At 39.9% G+C, this 22,050-nt stretch overlaps 1 protein-coding gene across 1 annotated transcript in view; it reads left to right on the top strand.

The window, feature by feature from the left end:
- Nucleotides 1-540: 540 nt before the first annotated feature.
- Nucleotides 541-22,050, top strand: part of zdhhc14 (zinc finger DHHC-type palmitoyltransferase 14) — a 39,688-nt gene continuing 18,178 nt past the window's right edge. The window contains exons 1-4 of the mRNA XM_017724965.2: nt 541-782; nt 15,210-15,370; nt 19,698-19,853; nt 20,245-20,382. Of these exons, the coding sequence (XP_017580454.1) occupies nt 541-782; nt 15,210-15,370; nt 19,698-19,853; nt 20,245-20,382 (697 nt within the window). The remainder of the gene's footprint in view (nt 783-15,209; nt 15,371-19,697; nt 19,854-20,244; nt 20,383-22,050) is intronic.

The following is a 22,050-nucleotide window of genomic DNA, read 5'->3' as shown; positions in this document are numbered from 1 at the left end:
TTCAGGCTTAAAGCGCGAATAGAGCAGACCACGGCTGAGCGAGGGCACTGGAAGGACAGGCTTCCTCCTCCTCCTCCTCCTCCTCCTCCTGCCGCTGCTGGAAATAAGAGCTGGAGAGCGTGGATGGACAGGCGGGGGCATTTCTACACCAGCGAGGGAAAGAGAGGAGGCTAGTGGCAGCCAGCTTCATTCCTCCAGGCCGCCAGATCCTCCTCCAGCTGCTCTGATCGCATGTGGAGTTGAACGCGATGGAGGGATGTTACCTTAAAGCGTGGGACCTCAGCTCCGCGCGGTCTCCAGATTTCCTCCCATGACCATCCATGCCTCGTGCTGGACGCCTGGCTGTGCGAGCCACTGAACCCAATAAGCTGCTGCTGCTGCTGCAGTGTAGGAGGACGCCGTGCTGCATCCCCTGTCTCCCCTCTGTCTGAAGTGATGCCCTGTTCCCCTCCCCTCTCACACCTCTGCGTTCTGTGGGACCCTCTCGCACCTCCCCGCTCCTTTACAGGCCACCGCTGAGAGATACACACCACCAGCAGCATGCACCTGGGGATGGACGAGCCCAGGGAGTGTCAATACAATCAGATCTGCACGCATAACTCGTCCTCGCCCGCCGAGACGCCGCACAGCAAGAAGAGGAAAGTGAAGAGGAAGTGGCAGGTCTTCCCCGGCCGGAACAAGTTCTACTGCGATGGACGGATCATGATGGCGAAGCAGACCGGGGTGTTCTACCTCACCATGGTGCTCATCCTGGTCACCAGCGGACTTTTCTTCGCCTTTGAGTAAGTCAGAGTGAAAAGTCCACTTTCTGCCCTGTTGGTTTTCCATGCTGGTCTGAGTGGCTCCTGGGAGGCTGGATGATATGAACTCGATACCGTATCGCAATACTTTACACCACCCATACAATAACAATACGATATCATGAAATAAACCCTAGTAACAATATATTATTATTATTATTATTATTATTATTATTGCTGTTATTGACATTATTAGTAGTAGTATTTGTAGTATATGTTATTACTAGTGGTAGTAGTAGTAATAACTATATAATTATTACTATTATTGTTATAAGTAGTAGCTGTTTTAGTAGAAGTTGTTGTAGTGGTAGTAGCAACAAAATTATTATTATTATTATTGCTATTATTGACATTATTATTAGTAGTATTTGTAGTATACGTTATTATTAGTGGTAGTAGTAGTAATAACTATATAATTATTACTATTATTAGTAGTAGTAGCTGTTTTAGTAGAAGTTGTAGTGGTAGTAGCAACAATATTATTATTATTATTATTATTATTATTATTATTATTATTGCTATTTTTGACATTATTAGTAGTAGTATTTGTAGTATATGTTATTATTAGTGGTAATAGTAGTTATAACTATATAATTATTACTGTTATCATTAGTAGTAGTAGCTGTTTTAGTAGAAGTTGTAGTGGTAGTAGCAACAATATTATTATTATTATCATTATTATTATTATTATTATTGCTATTATTGACATTATTAGTAGTAGTATTTGTAGTATATGTTATTATTAGTGGTAGTAGTAGTAATAACTATATAATTATTACTATTATTGTTATTAGTAGTAGCTGTTTTAGTAGTACTTGTTGTCGTGGTAGTAGCAACAATATTATTGTCTTATCATTATTATTATTATTTGTCATGATAAACAGCAAGAGTGCAAAAGGTCTGCGTCAGAACTGTACATAGTTGTGTGAGGGTTTACACCGTGTTACGTTTTTAAGTTTATAAGCATTATTTTAGTTCAAGTTCATATTTAGTCTGATGTTTAGTTTTTTGTTTTGGGGTTTGTCATTTTCTGTTTTTGAGTTTCTCCCATTCCGTTTCACAGGACAGCGTCCTATCAATGTTCACTTTTGACCTGGCGGTGGTCTGTTCACTTTTCCGCAGGTCTGCATTCCTCACCGCATTCCTTATCAGTGAATCGGTCGAATGAGAAAACTGAGAAGAGATAAATGCACGTTTTGCTGGAGAAGGTGTAGCCTGATCAAAGGGCTTATTCACTGCCATTTGTAGCATGATGCAGTGCTGTAGTGAGGCTAAGGCTGATACTTTCTACTTAATGCTGAGCTGCTGGCTTGGTTTAAAGCCTTAATTCAGCTCGGCATTCATGGGTCAGTTTTCCAGACACAGATTAAGCCTTCTTACTAGTTTTGGATTCAATTACGAGGTCAGTGGGAATTCTCTATCCAGAATCCTTTAGTCTTGGACTAAATCTGTGTCGAGAACACTCACCAGATATGTATAAAGTGTCTCGGAGTCGGATTGATGATGTAAGATCAGCTCCTAACTGTTGGTTTAGTTCATTTTTCTCAATATGAGATGAAATATCTGATCTTAGGTAAGTCAGCTGTGCATTTTCCAAGAGGGTTTATGAATATGAGTACAGGCCTTGGGTCTAATCATGTAGTCTAATGAAGCCTTTACTTGCCGTAGTAAATGTGATGTAATAGAATTTGTTAGCTAACATGTTGAGTTATTCGTAGTCTACGTTTCTCAGTCAGGTGGAGAAACTGGTACGGATTGCTGCTGACGTTTTTTATTGGAATTCCTGCAGTCCAGACTCAGATGTGGAGCACATGTGAACAAGGGAATCTTGTGTTGTCTTGTGTCTTTCCAGGAATGGGCTCGACTGTTCATTTCATTATAATGCCCAAAGGCCTTTTTGTGGGCTGCAGAAATCCAGACTGGCTTATAAGTGCAGTTCGTAAAGTAAGTAAAGTGAAACTTAAACTGTACTTCTAACCAGATTGTTAGGGTAAAGCTGCACTGTGCTCATCTTTTGGGTATATTTAGCTTCAATTCTCAGCTTCATGTTCATCAAAGTGTCTTCCTTGGTATGAGGAGTGCTGACTTAACAACAGAGGGATAAAATATGTGGCCTTTGGCTTTATACCCAGCGTAGAACTGTCAGGAATAATAAGCTGCATTCCAAAACCTGGACTGCAGCTGAGGAAAATCGGTCCTCTGCAGCACCGTCCTGTAAAGACTCCTCGTTTGTATTGTCTAATGAACGCTCTACCAAGGCCTCTGTGTCACATCATCGGAAAAGAGAAGCAAAACAAAACGAAAGCTACTTACAAAGCAAATTATGCAAAGGTTTCTGCATTAAACATTGGTGTAATGGCTGATACATGCTCATGTTGTGGTGACTGTATCTGTCTCTCAGCATAAATAAGCTTACAATGTTGACCACTTATCAAAATCATATATTACATGCTGTTCGCGTACTGATTGTGCCCTAATAATAGCGTGCAGTATGTGACCAGCTCAGATTTCCCTAGTACGACAAATGCTCTGGTCAAATAGTCCAATATGCAGCCAAAGCTATCTTCCTGATAAACATCAGCTTTCTCTGCTGGTCTCGCAGTGAGTTTGCTTACTTTATCTGTTTAATTAGTTAACTTACTACATAGGCAATGTGTTTGAGGCAGTAAGTTACTAAAATTGGCCTCATTGAAACAATTCGAACAGCATCGTTTTTCCAGGCTTTTTATTCAGTCACACTGGCTCATGTGACCAACTATCAATGTAATTAAATGACTGACCTCTTACACTCTGAGAAATAAACATATGAAACTGGCAGCACTCCTCTTGTCTCCGGGGTGATGCCATCAAGGGTACATCTCAGTACCTTTAGCCAGGGAACATAATTGTATCATAATCTTCTGAAATTATATTTTCTAAGTTGTATTGACTCCAAAAACCCCGTCTCTTTTATTGTATTGTTCCGTTTTAAAACATTAGCTTATGAAAATGTACAAATGTGTACTTTCCACCTGGGATAAACTTATTTAAGGCACACAATCTGACCTTAAAACCACTGTTGTACCTTTGAGGGAAGTTTTACACTGTTTGTACCTTGATGAACAAAAAATGTGCCTGCACAGAACCTTTATTTCTAACAGTGTAGGAAACCACACAGTTTTAACATTACCACACAGATGAATCCAAAATTTCTGGCTTTGGAGACAGATAAAAGAGAGAAAACAGAACAACACCTGTCTCTTCACTAAAATATATCCACACCTGTTGCTAAAGACCTGAAAAGTGGCAAGTAATGGTTACTAAGTAGTGGTTGGAGGGCTGAACAAAATAGATCAGGTCATGAGATGGTCAGATGGTCTGACCAGCTCAGTTCCAGATGTTGGAAGTCGAGTCACACCTCTTGCCTTTAGCACAGCACATGGCTTTTGTTGTATACTAGGTGCTATACTGTATACCACATAAAAGCATGCAGTATATTCTGGTGAAGTAGGCAGTATCCTATTTCCGACACTTTCATGGTCTGTATAGGGCTTGGGAATGTGATGTCATGATGCAGTGTCTTGTGGGTGGTCCCCCATTATGGCAGGATTAGTCAGTTCAGTGAATCTTCCTTTACTGCCTGGTTTCCTTGATTTTGGCTGATCTAAAGCCCATGGACTCACTAAACACGCTTTAAGGAGCACATTCAAGGAAAGCAGATAGAAAAAAAACAGCTGTAGTTAAATAAAGTGCTCATAAACATTAAACTGAAGCTCCGTTTCACATATATAATATAAATTTATTGGAATAAAACTTGCAACATCGTTTAGTGGATTTATCACATTTGGAATCAGCTAACCCCTCACAGATGCCTCATAGGTGCCAGAATGGAATTGCTCCACCATGGAAAATCCGAATAAGCGGATAAATAAGAAGCGAATCACAGCTTCATACTACCGCTACTCATCAGCAGAGCTAAGGTTTTCTCTTTAAAACACCTTGTTTTCCAGCTAAAAGGTACGAAGTGAAGTGAGTTATGATTATGACTAGGCTAGAAATGTTAGTGAAGTGAGTTATGATTATGACTAGGCTAGAAATGTTAGCTGAGGTGACAGTTGGCTTTTTCTGTGTTACATTTTAGATTTAGTGTCCCTTCAGCCAGGTGTGAAGTACGATGGATTTCTATAGGGTTTAATATTGTATCGTATAGTAATTTTGTCAGTAGTTCACTAACCAGGCAAGCAGTGTCTGCTAAAAGGCTACCTACAGTGGAATATGTAAGTTACTGACTGAAATAAGTCATAATTATGAGAAACTAATACGTATGACTTAGTATCTCAAACTTATGACTCACTATCCCAATAATAATATGCCATAAGACAGTCATTATTGTGAGAAATAATATGTCATACATATGAGAAACTTTCTCATTACAACATTCACAGTTACATTTGGCAGCATGCTGAGTGAGTTGAATCTGCAGTGGCTTAATGGAATAACTTTGTGTAACTAACTGTAAAAGGGCTCTGCGTGATTGTGAGTGAGTGAAAATTCTGAGTTACTAAATGAACTGGCATAGCAGCTAGAAAAAAGTTGGTGAATGAAAAATGAGAATTTTAGCATATTCAGATAATTGACTCCACTTATTGTTTTGCAGACTGTATGGATCCCCACCGGCAGTAAGGCTGCTTTTATGTAGTTGTCGGCATCCCTCTGGAGTTGGTTAAGACACATTTGATTCACTTATTAAGCACGATGAGCCTGAAATCAGCAATCTCTGTAAGCTCTTTCAGTGTTTGTGTATATTTGTAGCAAAAGGAGCCAACACAGCACAGAAACCACACCCCTTGCCACGCCCCTTCTACCAGGACATCCAGTGAGAATGGTGGTCATTAGCATACAAAATTAACATGAAGAAAATGACTACAAGTACAACACGTCATATAAAGACTGAATTAAGGTATTTGTTTAACTCTCTTCATAGTTGTCTTTCAGTGAGGAAAGACTAAGAAAAGAGCAAAACATGTAAAAACCCAACAATATACCATCCAGTCCTCATTACATAAGCACAACAAGCAACATTTTGTTCATTCAAAGCTACAAAATGAGACAGAGATGAGCAGCAGACACTAAAGCTGCTGCAGCTGGTCCTGCAGCGCTCAGCCTGGAAGTGGAATTTAATATCCCAGTTCCTGTTTTGTCTATGAATATGCAGCTGATATGCAAAGCAGACTCTTTTTGCTCATTCAGAACTACAAATCCGAACCCCAAAAAGTTCTGTAAAACACTTGCGCTTGCCACTGACATCAAAAACCATTTAAAACCTTCACAGAGCCTGCACGGCTGCTTTTGAGCACAAACACCGCGGTCTTCTACGTCTCGGCATCTTAAGTGCTGGCTCTAATGGCACGAAGAGCCACTTTAATGACTTTTATTACCATTTAAAATAGCATGACACAGCCGGGGGCAGCAAATCTATCCATGCGCCGTGTGTCCTCGCGTTTCCTAGGAGACATCGGCTGTTCAAAAGCACACATGAAAGTGGGAGAGGAAACGGTTACCTTGGAAACAGCAACACCGGAGTGCCGTGCTGGTCGAGAAAGTTGTGGTATGGAATGTTGGGGAGGGGGGGGGTTTGGGGGCAGAGGGGGGTAGACAGTGGAAACTCTGAGGCCCACACATCCTCTGTCCTCAAATACCACACGCACCACCTCACACTAGCGGACGTAGGCATTTCCTCTGAAAAGCTGACATGATAAAAGCTGAATATTGTGTTGTGTCTTCTACCTTCCACTTAAAAAGTCTGTCTTTACACATTTCAAATGGTTTTGTAAGAAACCATTGTAGCAAAAGGTGAGTTGAGAAGGTAGTAATATGGCAACTGACTAACTAATTCAAAATTTCGGCTTATTCAGTGTATAAGCTGGTATTTAGCTGGCGTTCCCTAATGTAGTAATTATCATCTCTGCAACTAACTGTCTAACTAAAAACTGGCTTCCTGGTTTTTGTCATTAGTGGTGGTAAAATAAACTGTTAATTTAACTGATTGGCAACCTGGTCATACTGACCAGTGATTATAAAATCCAGGACTGGAAACAGAATTCACGAGCAGATTCAGAGACTTTTTGTCACCTTTAGTGCGGGATGTACAGGGCAAGACCTACATTGCCGTGAACTTGCTTTGGTTCAGTGTATGTTTTATACAGTGCTGTGCAAATAAAACTGAATGGAACTATTTATTCCCTTAAATGACCACGGCCCACCAGAGGTCCCAAAGTTTTATGGCACACTTCTATAACATGAGAATAGCTTAACAAGGTTGCCTTGAAGTTCCTGTAGATACTGAATAAAAAGACTCAGTATTAATAAGCCTGGGATTTTAAAGGGTTAAAACTGTTCTTAACAAATGCATGAAGCCCACTGCACATAGAATCCAAGCAATTGTGAATCATTTTTACAGAATATAAAGAGCATCAGTTGAGCTCAGACTACCCCCCCCCCCAAAATGGAGATTACCCACTTTTTAGGAAGAAACAGATTTGAATAAAATTTATTTGCCTGAGAGTTTTTTCTATATTTGTTCAATACATCAGCATGGAACAGCTATATATATGTGTGTGTGTGTGTGTGTGTGTGTGTGTGTGTGTGTGTGTTTGGGTGTGTGTGTGTGTGTGTGTGTGTGTGTGTGTGTGCATTTTTTAAATACAATTAAATATAGTCTACAAGTATTATCAGCTCTCTTCACTGAAATCTATATTGGTGGTGTGGTATTCCTCAAATCGGTCAGGTCCTTTTATGTCACTTCAGTTTGGCCTCTGTGGTCTGGTGTCTGTGTGATCCTCCCTTTCAGTCCTGTTTATCTAGATCGGCACTCAAGGACAAAGGTCGTTTTCATCGGAGTCGCCTCAAACATGTCCTTGTGTGATGTTTTGTGTCGATTCCCATGTGCATGTCCGGCAAAGATGCTGTGAAATGAAAGCAAAGGATAATGAAACAGCAGCCAGAAGGAAGGACTTTGTGTGTCCGGGAGTCCTCTGAGGCCACTGCGCTCGCCTGTCCTCAATACCCCTCGCTCGAAGGACGTTCAAAATGTAATCCTTTCAGTCACAAAGCCAACCATAATGTGCACCACAAGCTGCAGCAGACACAACAAGGCATCCTTAAAAGGTCTCTCGGGAGGTGATGATCCTCTGTAAAATCCCGGCTGATGGTATCTGCCTGTTTGGCTTGGAGTCAGTCAATAAAGCTCTGTCCGGTAATAAAGCAGAAAGGTGGTCAGAGCACATAGTTTATGTATACATAGGATCCGGATGGAGGTGTGGTACCTTGTCTCAGTATAGACATCATCTGGATTTGGTCTTTGCTTGGTCTCAACATCAAGGGTGTGTGATCAAGTGTGATGCCCCTGTCTAAGGTAACAGGAAACTGATTTTTTTTCCCCAATCATCATTAAATATAATCAAAAGTTTTAAACAGAATAAAAATTCTTTTTCTAAATATTTTTGATAGCAATTCAGAACCTAATTGGTTGTGCTGTAATTAAGACTAGAGACGAGTCCAATACCTGGACACACTGAGTCTGTATTGTGGCTGAGACTTAGACAAGGCCAGAAGAATTTTTTCAGCATATTGAAATAAGAAGAAGAAAGAGAAAAAAACAAAAATTCATTTGTATTTATTGATTATACAAAAACAATGTATAACATATTTTCACATTAAAATAATAGCATTTTTTAATAATAGCATCAATTCAGTTTTTTTAGTATATTTTGTAATATGTAATCATTACATAATACAACCCCAATTCTATTGAACTTGGGACATTGTCATCATCATCATTATCATCATCGTTGACCGCTAGTCCAGATAAGGTCACGGTAGCAGTTGGGAGAGCAGAGAAGCCCAGATGACCCTGTACCCCGCAACTTCCTCCAGCTCATTCCCGGGGACCCCAAGCCAGGCCAACTTGGAGATACAATCCCTCCAGCGGGTGCTAGGATCTTGTAGGCCATGCCTGGAACACCCCCACTGGGAGGCGTCCAGGGGGCATCCGGATCAGATGCCCGAGCCAGCTCAGCTGACTCCTCTCAATGCGGAGGAGTAGCGGCTCTACTCTGAGCTCCTCCCGGATGACCGAGCTCCTCACTCTATCACATAGCGTGTAGCCCGCCAACCTGCGAAGAAAGCTCATTTCCACCGCTTGTATTCACGATCTCGTTCTTTCGGTCATTACCCACAGCTCATGACCATAGGTGAGGGTTGGGATGTAGATCGACCGGCAAACAGAGAACTTCGTCTTATGGTTCAACTCCCTTTTCACCACTACAGTCCGGTACAGTGACCGCATTACTGCTGCTGCCTGTCCCAGCCTACGGCCGATCTCACGATCCCTCTTCCCATCACTCGTGAACAAGACCCCAAGATACTTAAACTCCTCCACCTGGGGCAGGTCCTTTCCCCTTACCTGCAGTGGGCATGCCATCCTTTTCCAGGCCATCCCTTCCTGGATCGGGGCCTTGTCGTGGCGGAAGAGCTTGTGTGGTCTAGGGATCTTCAGAGCTAAGTCATTGGGAGCAATATGCTCCTGGTAGGCTCTCCCAAGGTGAACAGGTCTGGAGTGAAGACCCAGACTAACGCGATCCAAACTACTCCATGCATATCGTGCACAAAAAACCGTGTACCCTGCCCAGAAAAGGGTCACCGGGACCTACCCCTAGAGCCAGGCCTGGGGGTAGTGTTCCATGGCAAGTCCACGTAACCCAGCCGGGCTCAGCCCGAAGAGGCGACATGGGGAGGCCATGTTGGCCCACCACCTGCAAGGTCCAGCATGGAGGAGCAGTGCAGTGCCGTATTGGCAGTGGGAGTTGGCACATTGTGTAAAACATAAATAAAAACAGAATACGATGATTTGCAAATCCTTTTCAATCTATATTCAATTGAATACACTACAAAGACAAGATATTTAATGTTCAGACGGATTAACTTTATTGTTTTTTGCAAATATTCACTCATTTTGAATTTGATGCCTGCAACACATTCCAAAGAAGTTAGGACAACAAAAGACTGGGAAAGTTGGTTGTTTGGAACATTCCACAGGTGAAAGGGTTAATTGGAAACAGGTGAGTGTCATGATTGGGTATAAAGAGAGCATCCCTGAAAGGCTCAGTCCTTCACAAGCAAGGATGGAGAGAGGTTCACCACTTTGTGAATAACTGCATGAGCAAATAGTCCAACAGTTTCGGGATTTCATCATCTAAAGTCTATAATATCATCAAAAGATTCAGAGAATCTGTGGAAATCTCTGCAAGTAAGAGGCAAGGCAGAAAACCAACATTGAATGCCCGTAACCTTCGATCCCTCAGGCGGCGCTGCATTAAAAACCAACATCATTCTGTAACGGATATTCCCACATGGGATATTCCTCCGGGCCAAAGAGGAAAAGGACTGTCCGGGTTGTTATCAGCACAAAGTTCAAAAGCCAGCATCTCTGATGGTGTTGGGGGTGTGTTAGTGCCCATGGCATGGGTAACTTGCACATCTTATTTCAGCAGGACAATGCCAAGCCACATTCTGCGTGTGTTACAACAGCGTGGCTTCATAGTAAAAGAGTGTGGGTACTAGACTGGCCTGCCTGCAGTCCAGACCGTCTCCCATTGAAAATGTGTGGCACATTATGAAACGTAAAATACGACAGCGGAGACCCCGGACTGTAGAGCAACGAAGTTGTACATCAAGCAAGAATGGGAAAGAATTCCACCTACAAAGCTTCAACAGTTAGTGTCCTCAGTTCCCAAACCCTTATTGAGTGTTGTTAAAAGGAAAGGTAATGTAACACAGTGGTAAACATGCCCATGTACTTCTTTGGAACGTGTTGCAGGCATCAAATTCAAAATGAGTGAATATTTGCAAAAAAACAATAAAGTTTATCTGTTTGAACATTAAATATCTTGTCTTTGTAGTGTATTCAATTGAATATAGGTTGAAAAGGATTTGCAAATCAACGTATTCTGTTTTTATTTATGTTTTGCACAGCGTCCCAACTTCATTGGAATTGGCGTTGTATTATTATATAATTTTATTATCATAAAATACTATTATTTATTCAAAATTTTTTCATTATCGTCTTAGTTCAACTTTGCATTGTAACTTTTGAAAGCAGATGATGGTTATTCTCCGACCCTTCTTCTCTAAAACATTTTCAGAATCACCATCTAAAGTCAATTGAATATAAAGCAAACAACACTCATCCATTTTATTATTAAATGAAATCAAAGTAATAATAATATTCTGATCTGTCCTTTGAATTTTGGAACAAAATGAATATCACCAAACAAATAATACCCAGTTAGTCCATCATGGAAAGATCAGTTAGTTCCTCAACCTACAATGAACAGATTTTATTGAAACATGTAGAGAAAGAACTGTTTGACTGTTTGAAGATTCTGTCGATGTTTAATCAGATGGAGCCATCACACTCAGCTGGTCTCCAGAAGTCCATCTTAGCCTGAGACAAGACAGAGTCAAAATGATGTCAAGACTGAGTCAGGACTGGCAATTGATGGTCTCGAGACCGAGACCAGAACTGATTACTGCAGCACCACTGACTGATCTTTCCATGATGGCTTAACTGGGTGTTAGTTGTCTGTTGATGTTCATTGGTTCTAAAACTCAAACATCCACTGAGGCAAGACTGGAATGTTATTATGACTATGTGTGTGTGTGTGTGTGTGTGTGTGTGTGTGTGTGTGTGTGTATATAGGACTTTTTGGACTTTTTCTTTAGGACCTTTTTAAGAGCTAATTTAAGAAAAACAATGAGACCATTGTGTCCAGCTGGCAGCTCAGACTCAACTCTAGTGGTCTTGACAACACTACCAAACAGACAGCCTTCACTTAATCACACCCAGCATTCACCTTCATTAGTTTTGCTGTGTCACACAAGATATGAACAGGGTAATTATGAAAAAGTGGAATACAAATGATAAACCTTACACAAGCTCACTCACCTGGCAAACACAAACTCCAGAGTCATTCCACAAGCAGGTCACCAAATAGATGTGACAATTTGAGAATGTTTCATGTTTCATGTCCTGCACACTTTTAATTAGGAATTGCTTCGACCAGAAGACAAATACTTTACAACATTGTATTCCATCATATTCAATAGTTTAAACACCCCTCATGAGATGACGTTTTATTGATTTTCTAGGCCAAAATAAGTGAACACATCCTCTACAGAGAACACACTTAAACATGGCATGTTTCTACACATTATAATGCACAATTTCTATTTATTTGTTTTACATATTGGAATAAAATGTGCCTTAGCTGTTGCATAAGCTATATTTTATTGCCTTTTTATTTTTTCCAATATGATAAAATTCAGTAAATAAACAGTAATTGTGCATTAAAGCAATTGTGCAGAAGTCTGTCGAGGATGTGTGAACTTACTTTCACTTACAAAATCAAATATGTTATTTGACCAAATTTTGCATATGACTATGAATTTATGTCAGTAACTTATCATAATTTAAAGTTGAAGATTAAATCTCAAAGTGGATAACTTGACAAAATAATGTAGTACACAGTTCAGCCTTTTCAAACCCCCTCACTTAAAAATACCATAGTCAGGTTACACAGCGCTGATACAGAGTTCTGCTAAATCCACTAAGACACTTATGATACTTTTTCTATTTCATGAAAACTATAACCAAATGCAATTTAAAAAATGCATTAAAATGTGCAGGAATTTTCATTGTAACGTTTCGTTTAATCCTTTAAATTCAGAGAGGCTCATGTTTCTTTAGAATATGCCTGAAACCTCCATCCCACACTGCTTATACCAGCTATTCAACACGACAGTGGATCTATTTTTTTAAATGGCCCAATTTCTCATTGTTCAACATGTGCAGACAGCAGCACGGCTGCTTATTGCTGTTCTCCTATTGCGTGTTGTGTTTCCATTATTTCATCATCTGCCTGTAGCTAGAAAATATCAAAAGTCATGATAAATATAGAAAACAAAAGACTATTATTAACCGACAGAGTTGTGTTCCTAGTCCCGTGTTACAGGAGGCTGTAGGGAGGGGATTATGGAGAATCAAGACACATTTCAGCAGCTCTAGGAAAGGTTTCTGAATGCCATGTAGGAGAGAAGGACACAATGTGACATATTTTGGGTTTGGCTAAATAATTTTGAAAAGTTTTTGAGCAAGAGTAATTTTTTTTTTTAATCCAGGCTGCTACACATCTTTGCTGTAAATATAAATGTGAACCTGTTGCTAAATTGTCTGGTAAAATGATACAAACACAGTCAGTTCAATACAGTTCTACAAACCCTGTTCCAAAAACATTGGGACAGTAGGTAAAATGTAAATGGACAGCAGTGATCTGCAAATCCTTTTTATACAAAGACAACATATTTGGGACAGCATGTTTACCACTGTGTTAGCCACAAAATGTATTGTACAGTATTTTATACCATACAGTAGAACAGCAAATGACTGCTTGATTAAACTGAATTATATTTGATCCTTAATTTGTTTGAATCTGAATTACTAAAAACTTCTAAAATGTGAGCTGTCTTGAATTTGTAGGGGGAGGGGGTATGGAGTTCTCTCAGTGTTTAATAGAGGAGGCTCAGTCATAGCGCTGTATTAAACTAACCCTTATTTACATGCTTTAAAACAGTGTTATATTACAGCCACCCAAATGGAGATTAAAATCATTTTGAAATGAATGGTGTGACTTATAGACACAACTCAATAATAAAAAAAAAATAAAATAAAATAAAGTGTAAAAAGTTACAAAACGGTCTTCGGGGTGAATCTTGAGAAATATCTTCTCTATTGCTGTCAAAATTTTGACTGATTTGATTAGTCTGTCCCCCTCCCCTGTATAAGGACATATCCTTCTGTTGTGCTAAAGAAAAGGTTCATTTTTTTCACTACAGCACAGTCTAGAAGGAAAGGAAATCCCTGACCTCACCACACATTTTTTGATGATGATTCTTTAGGAATTTAATGCATCCTGAAGTCTCAAATTTCATCATGATTTGATTAGATTAGGACAGCCTTTGTGCTGCAGACTCTGGCCTATTGTCTGTCCTCATGTCTCCTTGACCTTACTGCTGCCTTTGATATAATTTATCCTGCCTTACTATTGGAAAGTTTGGCTGGCATCTGAGTTGCTCCTGTTGCCCAAACCTGGTTTGCTTTGTATCTTGACAACCGTCAACAGTTTGTGCAGACAGGAAACTTTTGGTCAGAGTGTTCTGCAGTTACACACTTTGTTCCCCAGGGCTCAGTACTGAGCCCAGTGCAGTTCATTATAGATCTCTTAATATTGGATAAAATCCTCCGTCACCATGAAGTACAATTTCATTGCTATGCTGATGACACCCAGCTGTACCTTTCCACAAAGCCAAACACGGCCAATTTTCTCAAGTTAAATTACAATAAAATTGAGGCTTTTCTCGTTGGTTCTAAGTCCATGCTATCTACAGTATGTAGTTTTAATTTGTGTTTTGATAGCTGCTCAGTACCCCTTTCCTCCCAAGTTAAGAGCTTTGGTGTCATTCTGGACAATAAGCTCATATCATTAATCAATCCTGGATTGCAGATAGCACAGAAATTCTTATTAATGCTACGGACACCCTGGGTTGATTACTGTAATGCTGTCCACTCTTGTGTCCCAAATAAACTTCTTCACAGGCTCCAAATTATCCAAAATTCTGATGCTCACATTCTCAGCTAAACTGAAAGCCTAACACATTACCCTGTACCTGTTCAACTCAACTGGCCCTGCACAATACTGGATTAAAAACATTGTTGCTTACATTTCAAGCTCTGCACAACTTGGCTCCTTTCTACCTCACCAATCTAATTCAGTGTTGTACCTCTCCCTACATCTTAAGAACATTTGCCGCCGGCCTGCTGTCGGTTCCTCCAGGACGCTAAGGCCTTTAGTTGTGTTGCACACAGACTCTGGAACTCTTTCCCTCCATATATTCATCACTTAGACTCTACTGTGCTGTTTAAATCTCATCTTAAAATGCTTCTGATCAAAATGGTATATTCTGTTAGATACTTTTATTTGTTTTGAATTTTAAATTGTATGTTTTACTGTAAGCTGACCTTGGATTTCTTGAAAGGCACCCTCAAATTAAATTTATTATTATTATTATTATTATTATGTTACATTTTGGTACGATTCAGAAAGATTGTATATATAAACTAAATACACAAATGTTACAACAGGAACTATTTATACAGTAGGCAATAGAAAAATACACCATCTTTCAATCAATGCATTTTAAGCTCCACCTTCAGACTGAAATGTCAAGACACAGTGATGCATTTTGACACTGCTGCAATCTAATGTCTTGATACTCTAATTAATTCTCTGTTTTGAATCTCTGTGTTTATTTCAGCTGTCCGTTCCTGGCCTCCAACCTGACCCCTGCCATTCCAGCCATCGGTGGAGTGCTGTTCTTCTTTGTAATGGGCATGCTCCTCCGGGCCAGTTTCAGTGATCCAGGCGTGCTGCCCAGGGCCACTCCAGACGAGGCAGCCGACGTGGAGAGACAAATAGGTGGGCCAAGACTCCTTTGTTTGGTTGGTTATTTGCTAATACGAATATAGAAAGATTATGCTGTATGTTGATTGAAGATCTTACTATCATCCCATTTAAAGGGACTCTTCTGCCAAAATGGAAAATGTAACCATTGCTACACTGTTGTAAACATGCCTACTTACATCTTACAGTGGTGCCACAGTGGTGTCTAAAGTAGGATATACTGGTTTAAATATGAGAAAAAATACTTCCATTCGTCTGTTCTGAAAGAAGTATGTTTTAAAAGACTACGAATTGTTCTCCCTGGCTAAATTATTCCTTTAACAAAGACAAATAATTTGACAACTAATTGAGGCTAAAGCTATATCACTCATGCTAACTAGCACACTGCAAAAAAATGGCACCTTGTCATGTATAGTTATCTTAAATTTAGTTAATAAATCTAATATTTCTACTGTTGAGATTGTTGTAAGCTTAATTTTACACTATTTACCTTATTTCTAGGCATGTTTTTCTTGCTTTAAGTAATTTTATTAAGTTAATTTTATTCATTATATTAAGTAATTTATATATAAGTAATTTTGCTTGTTTGAAACAAGAAAAATGATCTGCCATGATTAGGACACATGCCTAGAAATAAGCTAGATAATCTTAAGATAAGTGCACAACTATCTCAAAATGGGAAACATTAGATATATTGATAAGACCATTTCACAAGTGCGTCACAGATGTGTTAGCCGCTAGATAAGTGGCTAGCAGCACTAGTGGAACAAATCAGAGCTGGGCCGGGGGCGGGGCAAATGACCGGGCCCTTTATACCCTTTATTATTTAATAAAGCTCATCATAACATCATTTTACAACATACACATGCCCGCAACAGTGGGGCTTACAAGCTTCAGCACCACAGAAAACAACTATGTCATTTCGAATCCATCAAGGACATGAAATATAACACACCAAGAGAACAACAAAAGCATTAGGCTAAAACATGTGTCCAGTTTTTGTAACTTGGCTTTTCCTTGCTCTCGTTTTTCCTTTTCTTTTGGCTTTGCCGCTCCACTTTTATGCTCATATTTGAATTAGTGCCAGTCTTGTTAGCTTAGTCGGTAAAAATGCTCCACTTAGTTTACAATCTGTTGCCAAGTGACCGATGATGATGTTGGTGGACGGTTGGTGACGAGTTTTACCCAAAATACACTTGGAGAAAATATCGGCGATCCACTTGAAAATGTGCGTGTCATAAAGTTAAATGTCAGAGTGAAAATAAAGCCGGTCATGCAGAACAACATCTTATTCAGTATTTTACACCCACTACATCACTAAAGTTAGTCGGTCTTGTAAAGTTTTTAGAAACCATGACTCAGTCCTGACTGTGGCAACCTTTAAAAGCCCCTTGACTTGAATGATGGGTGATGTAAGGTGGGCTGTGCCTTTGGATGTATACCGTGCTCATCTGGATACAATCAGGAGAGGGCCCGCCTTCTCCAGCTCTCTTCGGACGTGATAGAGGCCCGGCTACTTATCCTCTCTCCCATCCGGGCCCCCTCTAGGCCTGGGCCGGGGGCGTGCCGTCTTCCCAGCCCCCCCTGAAGCCCCGCCACTGCCTAGCAGTGAGAATTTGTTGAGCACTGCAGGGATTCACAGTGATTGTGTGACGTAGATTGCGTAATGTTGGGGATTATAGTGAGAGTACAGCAATGGATGAAAACATGAATTTTAGTGCTAGTTTAATGGCAGTATTAGGCTGGCATGCTCCTAAAAATGAGTGAAGTGGTGCTTTATTAGTGTTGATTATGTAAGCAGCTGTGGTGATATAAACTAATATGTTGAACTCGGAGTGGAGGACACCTTCCTGACTTTCTGAGTAGAATTCCCAGTTAATTTGACATTTTCTTTGGTTTTTCCTAGTTGGAGTTGCAAGCCTTAATGCTAATGCTAATGCTGGTGGAGTATAAGCTTCCATTCTCTGTTAGCAACATTAGCCTTGTGGCTCCAGTGCAAAGCGAAAGAAGCAAACTTCAGAAACCAAACATGTCTCAGCTGATTGACTACATTTATGGTTTGCCAAACTGCCTCTTTAATTTGATCAGTTCCACGAGGTTACTAGATGTTTCCTGCCAATCCACACATCTACTACTCTGCGTCACAGATGCCTCATTGTGTCTCGTATCATGCCAGTATTTTCGCATGAAACGTTAGATGGGAATTGTGGGAGAACAAAGCCCTTTCGGCCTTCTCTCTTCAGCTTCCTGAGACTTGAAGCTCTGTTGACTGATGTAGAGAGACTCCGGGGTGTGTTAGGATTTAGAGTGAGAGGATTTGCCATTATCTCCTCCTCTCTCGGGATATGCATAATACATGCCCTTGCCTGCTTCTCCTGTCAGTGTTTAAAATGGAAAAAACCTGTTAAATATTCATACTTAGAGCAGGAAATGAAGTGCTCAGTCTCTAGATTTTTTTTTTCACTTTTTTAAAGCCTAATATTTAACCTAAATGTCTGGTTGTACAGACATTAGCAAAGACAGCTACACCTCAGGCAGCCAGCAAAATACCCAGTCACTGTGAGATTTTTTTTTCCTTATAGCTTTTCTGCTTAGTCATAATGTAGTCATAGCAGGGGTGTAAAATGTCATTGATGCTTCAAGATACAATTGATTTGGGAAGAATATGACTGAGTGTAATCAATTCTAATAATATTCAATGCAATATGTGCTTTTTGTGGTTTATTCTGGTTATACTGAACAAAAAAGAGCAGGCAATGCTAAGCAGAGACATGCTCTTTCTTTCTTATAATGCTAATAATAATAATAATGATAATAATAATAGATTTCATGGGCTGTATCATCAACTGTGGAGCTTTCAATGCTATAGCTGACACAGCATGTTTAGTGGCTTGTCAGACATAGCAACAGTAACCAAGGAACTCACAGGGCTTAGAGAAGCGTCGGCTGTCTGATTTGTTTGACCTATTTGCACCCATATAGAAGCTGGACAGCTAGCTTGGAAAGTATGTACTCGTGTTTTTGACAAAATTCTGGCTGTTTGCAAATGTAAAACTAAATAATAGTGTGATAGAGAGAGACCTAGCAGGTGAAACTGAATATGAATTTTCCTCATTTTTTGGCGATAAAAGAGATGGATATAGTATGAAAACCACGCAATCCACCTGGGGCAAATAAGACATTCTGAATTCATTGTTTTTGTGATGTCACGAAAACATCCTGGTTACATATTTAGATATTCAGCCTACAGCAGTTTAGCCCCACTCATTCTCGCTGAAGTTATAAGGAGTGTTTCAGCCCCCAATTTGAATGAGGCACAATACATTACAGCCAATCATAACAGAGCTCATTTACATGTCAGTCTTAAAGGCACAAGGACAAAAACAACCTGTTTAAGAGATGAAGAGAAAGTGGTCATGTATGAGTGAATTATATCTGTTATTGGTACATAAAATTACACAAACAGTAAGTGGACTTCACAAAGAAAAAAACTAAATGCAAGGCCCTTTAATAATTTCCTAAAGAATCAAGATCAAAACAAATCATTGTTACAGCCCTCAGTGATACTAATCCTCATTTCCAACAGTGAACTGTGCTTGGCTCTGGCTGTTTTGATGCAGGAGCTTGAAGGAAAACAAGTCTTAACGGTCCTGCAGCTCAGATGAATAATCTGAAGCCTGGTAAACACTGTCGCTGTGCCCCAGGGCTTTTTTCCTGCTGAAACAGCCATAGAGCTCCACAAAAGTGCATAGTCTGCTGTTTTTGTATCTGGGAAAAGCACATAGAAGTGGAGTGCATCTTAACCCAGCTAAATGGGAGTCAGACTCCAGCCCTTGAGGGCCAAAAGCACAGTTGTTTTTACAGCTTTAACACAACTGATTCAACTCCTTTGTTAATTACCAACCCGTGCTACACTGTTTACTTAAAGAGCCCATATTATGCAATACTAAATTTCCATTGATTTTTTTAAACAGTTTGATTAGCTTTGGGTGCATATTTGAAAGCTGCTCTGAAATCATTATGGTTGTGATGTCACAACCATTAACATTTATACATGACCTATGGCCACCTACTCTGCAGCAGTTCAGTTGCCCATTCACACTGAAGTGATAAGGAGTGTTGTTACTGCACTGCTTTTTAAATATGAGACAGCCAGTCACATTAGATGTCATTTACTACATAGCCTGTTTATTTTTAGGGAATAAAGGGAAGATGGAAAGTGATCCTATAAGAATGAAACTGCTTTTGGTAGATAAAAACATGCAAATGTTATAAGTGGACTTTGGGGATAAAATAAAATGTAAATGTGTACCTTTCACTGTGCTGTGCGCATGGCTCACAGATGCTAATGGAGCAAGTGGTCCAGGCTATCGGCCTCCTCCTAGGACCAGAGAGGTGCTCATCAACGGTCAGACGGTCAAGCTGAAGTACTGCTTCACCTGCAAAATCTTCAGACCGCCTCGGGCATCGCACTGCAGCCTGTGTGACAACTGTGTGGGTGAGTGGGACAATGATTAGGGTTGCTTTGCATTTTAGTGCTAGAAAAGTATTGTCCTTATGTACATAATACATATTATCACATATAGGTACTTTCATATAATACAAATGGGACATATTATTAGATATAGCATAAATATAGTAGTTACATACACATACACGACAATAAGAAAACCCTCAGGGCTTTCTAGGCATTCAGAGAAGTCCTGATGTTTTCTGTGAAATAAAAAAAACATTTTTAATTTATATACAATTATATTTGACAGAATCATCATGCTTTTTGTTTACAGAGCCTACAAATATTATAGTAACCTGATCAGATTTATATGTGCCATCTGCTCTGTGGTCTGACATTGTATAAAAACAAATGTATCCTTTTCCTTTTTCACCAGAGCGTTTTGACCACCACTGCCCCTGGGTGGGTAACTGCGTGGGAAAACGAAACTACCGCTTCTTCTACCTGTTCATCCTCTCCCTCTCCTTCCTCACCATCTTCATCTTCGCTTTTGTCATCACCCACGTCATCCTGAGTGAGTAACGCTAACCACCCACCCACCCACACACACAGTCGTGCACTTATTCAGCTCTCCACGATTCTCAGCTAAAGTGCTCCTGTTTTCGCACCCTCAACAGGTTGAACTAAAACTCAGGACCTCAGCCTGTGTGATTTTATTGTAGTTAAAATTATCCTGAAGCGTCATACGCCGCACTCCGCTGAGATCATCACAGTCTTAAAGGCTAGTTTCACTTTTTTAGGTCTGTACTACATTTCATTTGCAATAAGCAGAGATTTGAAATCCGCATAAATATTTTACAGGTAAGTCACTTTAACAACAACACATTTACTGACATCTGGTTTTCACAAAGTGGTTACTTCCAGAGTACTTACAAAGCAGTGAGTCTTACTCTAGCATATACTATGGAAAGGGTCTTCTTGATTATCTTTGTTGGAAACAGCCTCTTACATTATTTTTTTTCACTCTCCTAATGTAATCCACCTGACTGGGTTTATGAAGCTTCAGGGGAATCTGAATGGAGGAATCAGGTGGATCTGATTAGAGCTGCATTAAAACTCTGCAGGAGAACCAGCGGGAGCTCAACTCATTAACTATCACTTACTGCGCACACTCTTACGGCAGATATTTAGGAACCAACCCGTCTGTTCTGTGATAATAAACATATCGCTGTCTGTTATCTGTCTCTTTGATCTGTGAAGTAAGTGAACAAAATCTTAAATCAATGGGGAATTCCACAGATTTAAAAAAAAACGTTACATAATTCAGCCATTGAGAATGAAACAATTCTGAATGGTTTGATGTGAAGTGGTTAATTGTAGAGAAACTTACCGACTCATTTGCAATTGGGGTCACAATGTCTACAGTGCAAATATAGCCACTTTTTACTACCTAAAACAATCCGTGAACGTACGTGCGTCTTCTGAGCTTTTATATGTAATGCTGGTTATGATAAGGAAGTGGTGAACCTGAAAAATCCTTTTTTGAGAGGGGCTATACTGTATTTCCAGCACTCTGCATATATATCTCTGCCATTAATGGATAAAAAATAGGCCAAAATGTTACCTTAAAACTATCATTTTACCACCTATCACCATCACTGTGAACAATTCTGACTCTGTAATTTTCTGTAGAATGGAAAAATTGGTGGAATTCCCCTTTAAAGCTTTCTGCATTATAAGCTCATAGTCATGACTTGATTTCAAATCCAGTGTGCTGGAATGCAGTGCCAAATAAAGAAAACTTGTCATGGTCCAAGTAATCGTGGACTGCATTTGCTCATATTTGCTCCAAAAGGCTCTTACAGTTTCTTGTTCAGTGAAAATGGATGGACGGCCTCTTTCCATCAATCAGCTCCCTCCTCCCCATCTCCTGGTGGTCAAGTAGTGGAGCCTGTGGGCTGCTGACAGGGCAGTTCCCATCTCAGAGAGTGCCAGGCAGTAAGAGTATGAATCTCTGACCTCACAACAATTCGATCTGATCATGAATCTTTCTGACATTAGTCAAAGCACAATATAATCTCAGATTTTACAGTGATTTGATGTAATTAGATGGTATGATTTAGTTGGTGTGATTCAGAATTACTTTAAAAGAACCACATACTACATTTCACTTGCAGTTGATTTTTTTTCCCCAGACGTCAACCTATAACCTCTGTTTGGCTTTATGTATCAAAAACAGTCA

This window comes from Pygocentrus nattereri, chromosome 4, assembly GCF_015220715.1.
Source record: "Pygocentrus nattereri isolate fPygNat1 chromosome 4, fPygNat1.pri, whole genome shotgun sequence".
NCBI lineage: Eukaryota > Metazoa > Chordata > Actinopteri > Characiformes > Serrasalmidae > Pygocentrus > Pygocentrus nattereri.
The sequence above is the reverse complement of the archived record's forward strand: the minus strand, read 5'-3'. Positions and strand labels throughout refer to the sequence as shown.